Source organism: Epinephelus moara, chromosome 3, assembly GCF_006386435.1.
Source record: "Epinephelus moara isolate mb chromosome 3, YSFRI_EMoa_1.0, whole genome shotgun sequence".
NCBI lineage: Eukaryota > Metazoa > Chordata > Actinopteri > Perciformes > Serranidae > Epinephelus > Epinephelus moara.
Genome location: NC_065508.1, coordinates 21,877,444 through 21,889,286, shown reverse-complemented (window position 1 = coordinate 21,889,286; position 11,843 = coordinate 21,877,444). Strand labels below are relative to the sequence as shown.

At 38.6% G+C, this 11,843-nt stretch overlaps 1 protein-coding gene across 1 annotated transcript; it reads right to left on the bottom strand.

Annotated features, from left to right (window-relative positions):
- Positions 1-298: 298 nt before the first annotated feature.
- On the bottom strand, positions 299-7,256 carry rnft1 (ring finger protein, transmembrane 1). Its single transcript, XM_050040948.1, has 9 exons — positions 7,068-7,256; positions 4,822-5,285; positions 4,670-4,746; positions 4,476-4,576; positions 4,210-4,363; positions 3,943-4,101; positions 3,169-3,234; positions 2,978-3,079; positions 299-1,417 (listed from the first exon to the last, which is right to left on the bottom strand). The coding sequence occupies exons 1-9, from the start codon at positions 7,091-7,093 to the stop codon at positions 1,283-1,285; spliced, it is 1,284 nt and encodes a 427-aa protein (XP_049896905.1). The 5' UTR covers positions 7,094-7,256; the 3' UTR covers positions 299-1,282.
- Between the last annotated feature and the right edge of the window lie 4,587 nt (positions 7,257-11,843).

Here is an 11,843-nt window from a genome sequence, read left to right as displayed (position 1 = left end):
TTAGCTATATGGGTTAACAAGCAGTTGAACAGGCGTACCTAATAAAGTGGCCAGTGAGTGTAAATTGACAGTGCCAGTGGTTACATTGCAGCCTCTTTCATGGTTCCCATTAACCTCTTATGTGATAATAGGGTCCAGGTTGAAAAATATCAAATTACCCTTAAAGTGAGCTCTGTTCAACCTCTGTACAACATAATTTAAATAATATTTAGACCTCAATGACATGCATGACTCTACAACACTAAGCTACTCAGCAAACAAGTGATTCTTATTTTGTCACATAAAACAGGCCAAAACATTAAAATTGTAGATCTTTATTCAGATAGTTTATGCATCTAAATGGATAAAAATAACAACACAGTGAAATGATTTTTGTACATAATAAAATAGATGTTTCTCTCCCAGTCTTTGGTTTTTACAAAAACGAGGTTATGTCACCTTTGTAGAAAAATAATTTATGTGTAAATCAGTCTGTCAAGCTCAGTTGCATCCTTTTGTATCAGACGTGGAAATAAAATAGTCACCAAAAGCTGAAAGCAAAAGGCAGACTGTTGACTCATCACAGAAAGTTACTCTTCAGCCTGCCATGTTCATCTTTCAGTGCCTTCAGTGGCAAAAGTCTGGTCATTACTGCACCATGTGATGTTACTGTGAACTGTGCTTCCTAAGCTCAACCACACAGCTAAAGCAGAATTCAGCAAGCACTCCTGAGCCGAGGTTTGCAGCTGCTTCCCTCTACACGTTTACTGTTAAAAATCAAAAGTCGCTTCAACAAATTTAGAAACACTGGATAAGAGAGGTTGCATGTGTTGCATGTTTGTTCAAACGTATGACAGAGGAAAAATTCTGTTTAAAATACTTTTTTTTAATATATATCTCTCTGATGTTCCCATATTTACAAGTAGGAGAAATTGTGGAAGTAAAACAATTTGTTGCCACGTGAGGAAAGTTTTTATATTAAAAGGTGAATAAAAGCAACACAACACAAGAGGGATCAACTTAAAATAGAAAAATCACTTTGGGGCATGAAAATAATCAACTGTCCATTGTCTGTTAAAGTGACAAGTTCTGGGAAATAAGCCAGAAACATGTCTACTGTAGGTGCAAGTCGTCTGTCCTTACTGACCCCGGCCCTCAGAGGGCCACAGCCCTTAGCTCATTAACCAAACAGTGTACAACATTACTTGTCAGTGGGGTTTGACAGCCTCAGGAAAAATCACATTAAATACAAGCTAATACCGACATCCCACACCCCAAAAGCCCTCCACCTATACCTCATGAGTCAGTAAATCTGCAGGTGAGGAGATGTGGCTCCGTCCCTCCATTTGTAAACCTTCTCTGTGATCACGGTGCGACAGAGAGGGCAGCTCTTCTCCCGGTTAAACCACAGAGCGATGCATTCGTCACAGAATATGTGCTGCATGGCAGAAAAACAAAAGCATGTCAGCATGTCCTGCACTTAATCGTCCATGACTGATCTGATTCAGGAAGGGGTCGGAAAAGATGAATAATGATGTATAAAGAAAATATGGGTTTATTATTAGGGTTGGTAGAGAAGAATAGTAAATAAAAGACAAGTGCAGTTGTAAAACTGTCGTGTTACAGATCTTCTCTCTTTGAGGGTAAGTTCACTATTTTCAACACAGACAGTTTTTGTTTGCTTTTGTATCTCAGTGACTTATGAGAACCACATTTTTAGATTGGTCCAGTATTGAGCGAGAGTGCTGCAGCTGTCGATAGTAAAACAGGCTGCAGTGTCAATTTACGTCCAATGAAAGTGCTTGTTTTTGCCACTGACAGGCTCAGATTATTTTTTTAAGTGTCCGACAACATTATGGAAGGATCCCTACAGAGACAGACCTTTTTGTTAAAGAGTAAGATCCTTTGTTTAACTACAAATAGCCCCGAAATCACTGTCGCCAAACCCACCAGACTCCATTTAAATAAACGGTAATTTTAGCATGTATAGAGGCAGCATATTTTCACATCTCACTGGGTGAATTAACTTTTTTTTTTTTTTTTTTCAACCAAACCAGAGTTGGTGATTGTTGGAACAGTGAAAGGACAAATCAAGATGATTTTTTGAGTTTTATTTTGTTTCTCTCAATTTTGGATTAAATGTGTTTTGCAATAATAAATATTTAAATGGAGTCTGGTGGGATTGGCGAAGGCGATTTTGGGGCTGTTTGTAGTTAAACAAAAAGGAACTTACTCTTTAACAAAAAGGTCTATCTCTGTCAGGATCCTTTCCATACACTTGTACTAACAATTTGACACTGTCAGTGTCAATCACAAGCACTTTAGTGGATGTAAATTGACGGTTCAAAACATGCCACGAGTGTTTCCATTGCAGCCGGCTGCAGCCCTCTCGCTGAATTCTGGGCCAATTCCTTCTTTATCTTTACTAATTTATAAAGCGCTTTTTAAAACAGAGTTAACAGACAAGACATGAAATCAACAACTTTTAAAAGAACTGATAGAAACACATTAGTGTACTAAGACTGAGGAAATAAAAGACAGTCTAAATTAAATTAAAATTCAAGTCAAATCAGGAAAGGCTCTCAGATAAAAGTATGTTTTAAGAATGGACTTAAACACTCACTGACTGGGTTGACCTGATTTCCTCGGGCAGACTGTTCCAGAGCCTTGGGCCCTGACAGCAAACGCTCTGTACCCTTTAGTTTTCAGTTGGGCCTCTGGAACAGACAAAAGACCTCTGCCCGAGGACCTCAGAGTACGTCCTAGCATGTACGGCACTAAGACGTCAAAGATAAAGTGATAAAGTCTGATAATGTAAAATTGAAGAGGAGGAATGTGTGAGGCAGATGCCTGAAGGATCTTAGTCTGCTTGTTGATGCCCACACAGCACAGAGGAGGCTCATCAATAACTTCAATTACAAATACTACAACTACAATAACAAACCTGATCATTGGTTTGATACGACAGGCCCTGCAGTGAACACTTGTGTGGTTTTACCTGACAGAGCAGAACCCGAGGCTCCCTGTACTCTCCCTGACAGATGGGACAGACATCTCCAGCCTCGCTGCACTGACTCCTAGTGGCCGCTGTGCCTGTGTGCTGAGAAACGGACAAAAGCAACACCTCAGCACAGCTGGTTCCTCAATGTGACGACTCACAAATGAACAAAGAAGTTGTTAACCACTGACCTCGCCCTTTAGAAATATCCTCACAGTTTTCAGCAAAGACGTCCACTGTCCGTACAATCCTAAAAGCTGAGGGGGAGAAAAAAAGAACAAAAATGTAAACAAACAACAAAAAAAGTTTTATATTAAAAGGAATACTTCACCCCCAAAATGACCCTTTGTATATCAATAACTAACCCCGTGATATCTTGAATCCTGGCATGCCTTCATGGTGAACGAAGAATACCAGAACTCAGAAAATTCTTGACAAACTGAAGTCAAAGCCGAGGTCTCTCAATTGAAACAATACTAAAAGACAGAGCTTTACTGTCACCTGTAACATCGGTCGAGTCGTTTTTATACATTTTAATGCAGAAAAGTTACATTTTTCATCTTTTCAGGGCTAGTTCAGAGACCAGGAGCTCCTCTGTTCAGCGAGGTAAAATTACTGTTTTTGTCAACAGAGTCTGGCTTTGAAGAGAGTATGGAGAAGTTTCACTTTTAGTTCAGTTCCCTGTCAGAGCACACAATTGGATAAATGAGACTTGGATTATACTGGACGAGTTGTGTGAGAGTTTGTAAATGTTTTGATATAGTTTTGCTGTTGTTAAAGGCGGTCCCATATGACTTCAGCTCATTTTTGGATTCTTCGCTCACCAGAAGCATAGGAGAAAAAGTTTTTTTCACAAGTTCAACTTAACATGTGGTGAGTGATTGATATAAAAATGGTTATTTGGGAGGTGAAGTATTCCTTTAATGATGTAAAGATCTATTGCTGGTTAGTCTGACTGATCACACCTTCAGTATGAGGTAGAGCAAAGCCAGCAGGACCCCCAGTGTGAGTCCAGGGGTGCCGTCAACCTCCTGGTACGTGACCAGGTAGCGGAACCACAGTGGAACAGGAGCCGTGGCCTGGTGGACCTGACCCAGCTCCTCAGTCAGCATCACCCACCGGCCCTGGAGACAAAAGATGAACTACTGAACCAGCGCTGCCAAGACATAATATTAGAGTGACAGTTCTTCCTTAAAACCAAAAACCCAAAAGGAGAAATACACCACACTCACCTGGGTTCTGTAGGTCACCAGTGAAGATGGCAGCAGCAGAATAAGGCACTTAATCCCCATAAAGAGAAACTTTATGATGAAGTTGGTGATGCCGACTGCCCATAGAACCTCCCAGAAACCCAGCGGCTCAATGGTTGGGCTGAGGAAGATGAGACTAGAAGAAGGTTGCGTTCACGTTAAACGGCTGCTTACTAACAACCAACAGAGAGTGAGATTATACTCCAAGAACAGGTAATTGGTTTGCATTTGGATGCATTGACTCGTACCAATAATGAAGTGTCTCAGTGAGGAAGGTGTAGTAAAGCAGGAGGGTGGAAGAGATCAGGAACAGAAGCAGCCACACACACTGCAGCTTTGAGTGACGATCCTGAGGGAACACACAGGCGATAACATGGTTTACGACTCTAATAGCAATGAACTGTATAAAAGAATCAAGAAATGTTTTCTGTTCTTAACTTACCTGAAGAAAGACTTGAATCTGAATGTTTTTATTCACATACAGAAAAGTCGTGAAGAGGCCAACGCCAACTGCCAGACCTGGTAAATGGATAGAAAGCGTATAGTAAGTTGTCTTGCATTCACTGATGCATTAACTGTGTTTGCTTAACTCACCAAGAGCATGTTGGATGACCAGTTTAGCACACAGTATGATGAGGAAGGGAAGACTCTTTTGGAGCCAGCGGAAGAGACAGCGGAGCTCAGACAAGGAGGTGCTGGGTTCCCCAGAGTCCAGATCAGAGTCAGGCGGGTCCAGCTCAGGCTCTGAGTTCGAGTGGTGCTGCGCCCGACTGTGCACGTGTGGCTGAGAATGGGAGTGGCTGTGGGAGTTGACTCTGGACCTCCTGGATGATGCGCCTCCACTGGACTCCCCGGGCTTGCTGGTCATGGTTACCCGCACCTCATTGCTTTCGGGGTTGACGGCGGCAGCAGCAGCAGCAGCAGGGACTGGCGTTCTGGTAAGTTCTGGTTGCAGAGTTAGGGATAGACCATTTGCTGCGTGAGCGCCCAGCTCATCTGAATTAGGCTGCATTACAGTCGGAGACTCCCTCAGTTTCAGTGCTCTTCTGGAATCACTCCTTCAACACAAAAGACAAACAGTGTGTCTAGCAGTAACAAGTTGTATAACAAATGGAAGGTGCACAGTCGTTAGTTAATCCAAGATATAGACTCACAGCTCTATGTTTTAATGCAGGACTTTGCATTTCACTCATTCTTGAGAAGTGGGACAGTCGATTGATTTTTACTCTTCAGGTAGGCTGGGAAAATATATTTTAAAAGATCAAAGTCTCGACTTTTAAACTTTGTAATAAGCCAACCTCACAGTGATTTCATTTTTTCTTGAATAGCAGACATAATGGATGTCAGAGGTAAGATCTGACAGAGTTGACGTCTGACAGAGTTGACAAATAGTGATAAATATCCATTCATTTCACAGCAGTTGTAGTGAGTAGCTATTTTAATTCGTAAGTTGCTTAGAGTTCTCTTCATGCTAATCAAAATACTAATTTTTAGACCATAACTCTTGTTTAGTTTTGAGCTGTTGTGGTTGGGATACACTCAATAGCAATATTATTTAATTATTTTATCATAAAATAGAAGGCTCACCGGTGCTTAAGCAGCATTACCACCTTTTTGGAATCCAATAGATGAGACAGGAGTCCTTAGATTATAACTAACTCCTTTTATGCATGGTTAAAGGAAGTTTATGTGAAAATCTGATGATCTTGCAGTGCCTTTTTAAAACTGATGTTATCAGTCTGTGCTGTCAGTTTTAGATTTTGAAGTCTAACACATTTTTTAATTGTTTGAATTTGTGAATTATTATCTGGGACAAAGGTGTTTTCTGGCATAGGGCAAGTTTAGAAGTTAAAATAATAAATACAGGTCAAAATATTTAATAACTCATCATTATTTCATACATATAAATCCTTTAAAAAATAAAATGTCACTCCAGAAGCTAAATACGTGTGTTGATAAGTTATAATTTTAAGGTTTTCTTTTTGGTAAGGCAAGATTTGTCCCAATTCTCAAGAATGAGATTCAGATTCAGACAACTTCATTAATCCCACCAGGGGCAATTTGTTTGAACAGCTTGCCTTGCACACATACTACAACATACAGTAGCATGTAGACACATTAATAGATGAGTAATAAATAAAAATAAAAATTTGGGTGGGCGATTTATTATCTTTGAATCGGGGGCTCCCACCAAACAAATCAACAATGCCACTATATGATCACTATTTGACTACGTTCAGGTATCTAAATAAGTGACATTATGGTAACTCTGTGATCATGGGTGTGGTTAATCTGTACAAGTATTAACTTGTACAATAACTGAAAGCTGCAGGTGTAACACTGCAATCTGTGACCCGTCAGATTCTGTGACCCTGAACCAGACTCCGTTAAGAAATAGTAGAGTTCAGTGAGTAGACGAGTGGTTAGGGTTTCTGTTTGTATTTTAGGAGTTGGGTAAGGGATTGAGACTTGTTACAGAATTCGGTGTAACACCGCAAAAACAGACGACAGTGTTTTCTGTTTGGAGTAACAGATAATTATTAGGTTAACGTTAACTTAAGTTTTTATGCTAACTAAAGATGACTAGCAGTCCGTGTTGCAGTATTAATAATCCAGTAAGTCTCATCCAGGCTGTAAGTACAGTGGTTTTGAAAGCTAACTAAAGTTAGCCGAACTGTACGGAGGTTACATCCATAATTTTCAGGAAATAAAAGTAATGAGAGACAGACAACAAGACAGCTGATCGTTTCCTCCACAGTGTACTGGGCTGCCGTTAGCGTTAGCATTAGCATTAGCTAACAGCTGTTTTCTGTCTGCCGGTGCTAAAAGCTTCCGCTCACCTGTCATTCTGCACCCGGAGTTTCATGGTAGGCTTCCGGTCCCCATTTAAGACAACGTCCGAGTCTCCAAACGAAACAAAAGCAAAAGCAAACCAAAAAAAGAAAACTAAACTGTTATGTTTCAGGCTAAGCCATAAGCCTGTCGTTCAGACATCTTGACGTTGTTTACGTCAGCAGACGTCACAGTCTTCTTCTGTTGGGTAATTATGGCGGGTCGGATGTGAAACGTTGCAATGCCTCCACCTACTGGAGCATTTTAAAATTACCATCGACAAATTTTAATAAATTAACAAATTTAATAACAAAATTAACAAAATTAATTTAATTTAAAAAAATCCCAAAACAATTTAAACACACAGAGAACCCTCAAATATGTGTCAGCACATAGTAATGTATAATTTGGAGAAAAGATCATTTGAAATAATATAATAAAAAAAAAAAATATATATATATACCATAATAATAATGATAATAAGAAAATAATGCATTTTTAAATACAAGTAGCTTTACGTCCATGAGCAGTGATTGTGGGAGGAATAACTGGAGAAATAAATAAAAGATAATGGTAACTGTCTGTTAAGCAAAAATAGTAATAACAAGAGAGTACTTATTGGATTATTAATACTGAAACACAGACTGCTAGTCATCTTTAGTTAGCATCAAAACTTAAGTTAACCTAATAACTATCTGTTACTCCAAACAGAAAACACTGTCGTCTGTTTTTGCAGTGTTAGGTGAGGTGGTATTCCAAGTATGAGTGAGATATTAACAGATAAGGTGTGTAACAATATAAAATGATTAAATAAGTTATGAAATAGAATATGAAACAGAACGTTCACAGTAAGGCATCATCTTGTTATCAACTGCTATGACAGGGTAATACATAAAAAATAGATAATCAGAAATGCTACCTATACAAATACTGATGGTCTAAAGGAAAGAAAGAGGAAAGACAATGCACATAATTATCTTGCATTCAAGAAATTAATACAAGTAGACTTCTGTAGCTTTCTCCCCCTCTAGAAATGTCATAAACGCCCCCATATCTTATCAAAAGTAGAATATTTACCCTTAATCATAAAGGTAAGTTTTTCAAGGGCAACAGAGTGTGACAGTCCAGTAAGCCAGGAAATAAATAAAATATTACTGAAGTAAAATATACACTAGTTAGTCGGTGAAGATTCTCAGTCATCCAGGTCATGGTAATCGTAAGTGCTATATCCCGTAAGTGGTCCCACCTGACCCTAACGACTCACATGGTGGCCAGGTGGGTCAACAACTCACATTGTGACCTTAACGACTCTGAAACCAAGAGCTCACGTGACCCCTACGACTCTGCAAGGGTTCACACCCACACAGGGTTTATAGCCTGCAACTTCATACCAGTCATTTAGAACTTCAAGAAACGCAAGCAAGTCCAGTTGCCTACAATATAGCACTTACGATTACACTAGTTAGTGTATAATGTTAATAATGATACACACGTTTGATGCCTCACATCTCTGGATATGCTGGGAAGTTGCTGAGTAGGTATGTCTGTTACTGAACCTGAGGACACAGGTTCACATCCTCTCTGTGTTCTTGAGTAAGACACCAAATTCCTACAAGCTACCAGTGTTGTTTCTGTCTTTGCAACCCTTCATTATGTTGACAACTACAGAAGTGTAGCCTTAGTCATATCTAACAACCAAAATCTTTTCAGATGAAGGTCCCTGAGGAGAAATCTTATCAACTGGGGTATCCTGACCTATTGTGGATTAATTTAGGGGTCGTCGACAGAAGAAAGGTTGAGAACCACTGCTGTAGACGATCAGGCTGTGTGTGCATGTTTGTAAGTGAGTTGTTGTGTGTGTATCCCACTGGCAAGCTAACCTCCATCGCTCTACACTGCAATCACAGGCAGGTATTGCTAATAAGGGCAATGGCGTCGTCGTAAAACCCTCCTACATATTATTATATACTACATCGAATACAAGTTTTCTTAAATTATATGTTTGAATATGCCAATGAGGTAGTATCTAATTAAATATGTGCTGATTTGCATACATTTCCAGATAAAGCCAGGTTCACAATTCTTGTTTCACTTTGTTTCAAAGGTTTCTACAGAGGGAATTTTTTGATATTTCTTTTTATCACTCCATAAATCAGAAAATACTGTCAACAGCCATAACAAAATCAATTTCCAATATTGTTTTTCGGGGAAAACATGCTCTATAAATCAGGCTATGAATGATATATGAGTAAACTCCTCTGTAATATAGACGGGAACAAAACTGCAAAGTCTGGTGTATGCAACTGTCACTAAAGTGGAGATTTTTGGCTCAAGTTATGAGAAAAAAATTGTTTTGAAAAAACTGCCTTCAAAGATATGGATTTTTTTAAGCAAAAATATGACAGTGGGATAAAAATTTAAATAATGCGTATCACCATGAAACCTCTGCATTTGTTTACTTACATTAGGATAATTATTTTTTGTATATCAAGTTGTCTGAAGCGTTATGTGTAAATATGCAAATTATGCATTATCTAAATAAATATGCACTAAGCTGCATACATTTCCAGAACAATTCTAAACATTGGATAAAGCTTGGTTCAAAATTCTTGTTTCACTTTGTTGTCATATTAGAGTTAAAGATTTTCATGGAGGGAATTTTGGACATCTCATTTTATCACTCAGTTAATCAGAAAATACTGAATGAATAAAAAAGCCATTAAAAGAATCATTTTTTTTGCCATGTTTTTATGAATAAAATGTTCTGACTGACTCAGAGTATGAGGAAAAAAAGGAATTGAGAAATTTTTTTTATTTATTTTTTTGAGAAATAAAATATGCCACCATGAAACGTTCCCAGTTGATTACTGACATAAGGACAATTATATTTTGTTTTACGAGTTTTTGAAGTTTTATGTGTAAATATGCAAATGATGTATTATCTAATTAATAATGCAGAACAGAAATCAGAACTAAAATAAACACCTAAATCTGCATTTTGGACAGTTTTTGTTCTGCAAAACAGACCCAAATCTGTTTTCAGCTGTAGTGTCTCGCCTTAAATTACACACCTTTTTAATACTGGCATCATTTTCTAGTAATTGGGATTGTAAATAGCACATAATATAGTCACAATGGCTAACAAATTAGTTTTTGGTATTCAGATCAATGCAGTGCACATGGGCCCAAAGCTTAAGAAATTTCTATTCAAATTTTTTTGCATTTTTCTTACGTCACCTATGAAATCATAAAAAAAATGACAGATGGCTTTTTCACAGACTGGAGCCTGAGCCTCTGTTGAAGCTTTTTAAATGCAGTCCTTTGACCTGTTTCTGTTAAAGAGGTTGTACTTTCTGTAATGTCTGCCTTGGCATCGCTCAGACTCTGTACGAGCGTGCAGTAAGCCACTGTGGTGAAAGGAGGTTAATGTACTACGGCTGTGAGAGCTGTTCCCCGGCTCTATCTGTAATTGTGTTATTGCACTATAGAATTGTCAGTGGAGTTGTACTGCCCCAGTCAAGGCATCGGAGCCAAGTCTGTGGAGGGAGGTTAACTTGACATATAAATTGCTATCTGCCAAGATGAATGGAGCTCGCCAGAGAGCAGATGAGGGGAGCAGTGGCCTGACATTGCTTCTGACAGACTCCGTATATCCCCCGTCATCTTTCTCTTTTCCTTTCTCTGTACACGGTGCCAGCTGCTGCTTCCTCTGATGTCTTACTGGAGCTGCCAAAAATCCAATGCTAGCGCTGTCCAGTCTTGTGTACATGCATATGTGTGTGTGTGTGTGTGTGTGTGTGTGCAGATGCATCAGAGTGGTGTTCAACTGCCATTGGTTATTATCTAGAACATTTTCACTGTGAAATAACAATTCAGACTCTATACTGAATTGTTTTCTAGAGCAATTTCCACAACAGGGAAACAACCTATTCATTCTTAAGATGATATTACTGTGAACCTGTTGATGTTATCGATTGTATCATAATATGTGTGATCACACATGCAAGTTTAGTTATTGCACTCGCTCGTTTTATGGCTGTAGCTTGTTCAATACCTGCAGTTTTTATTTTATTTTTTTACAGGTTTTGCCCCTTGTTGTTGTTATTTTGTATCTCTTTATAGTTGTCAGCATCTTTTTTATGGTTTGTGTCTCTTAGTGGTATTTTTGTCTTGTATCTCTATGTCGTTGTTTTGTGTCTCTTTGTAGTTCCTTTGCATCTCTTTGTGGTCGTGTATCTCTCTGTAGTCATTCTGTGTCTCTTTGTAGTTCCTTTGCATCTCTTTGTGGTCGTGTATCTCTATGTAGTTGTTTTGTGTCTCTTTGTAGTTCCTTTGCATGCCTTTGTTGCCATTTTGTGTCTCTTCAAAGTACAATTATTGTCTCTTTTAGGGATATTTGTGTCTTTTGGTCGTTTTGTTTCTCTTTGTAGTTGTTTAGTGTCTCTTTGATGTGTATTTGTGTCTTTTTTGTGTCATTTGTAATCAAACTGTGTCTCTTTGTAGTTGTTTTGTGTCTCTTTGAGGTATATTTGTGTCTTCTGCGGTTGTTTTGTATTGTTTTGTAGTTGTACTTTGTCTCTTTGTAGTTCCTTTGCATCTCTTTGTGGCTGTGTATCTCTATGTAGTCGTTTTGTGTTTCTTTGAGGTATATTTGTGTCTTTTCTGTGTCATTTGTAGTCAAACTGTGTCTCTTTGTAGTCGTTTTCTCTGTCTTTGAGGTATATTTGTGTCTTCTAAGGTTGTTTTGTGTTGTTTTGTAGTGGTAGCCTGTCTCTTTATAGTTC

Coding starts and splice junctions, on each gene's coding strand:
- rnft1 (XM_050040948.1), bottom strand. CDS start 7,093: ATGAAACTCCGGGTGCAGAATGACAG. Junction 4,577..4,669: donor AGATTCAAGTCTTTCTTCAG/GTAAGTTAAGAA, acceptor GTGTTCCCTCAG/GATCGTCACTCAAAGCTGCA. Junction 4,102..4,209: donor TGGTGACCTACAGAACCCAG/GTGAGTGTGGTG, acceptor TTTTGTCTCCAG/GGCCGGTGGGTGATGCTGAC.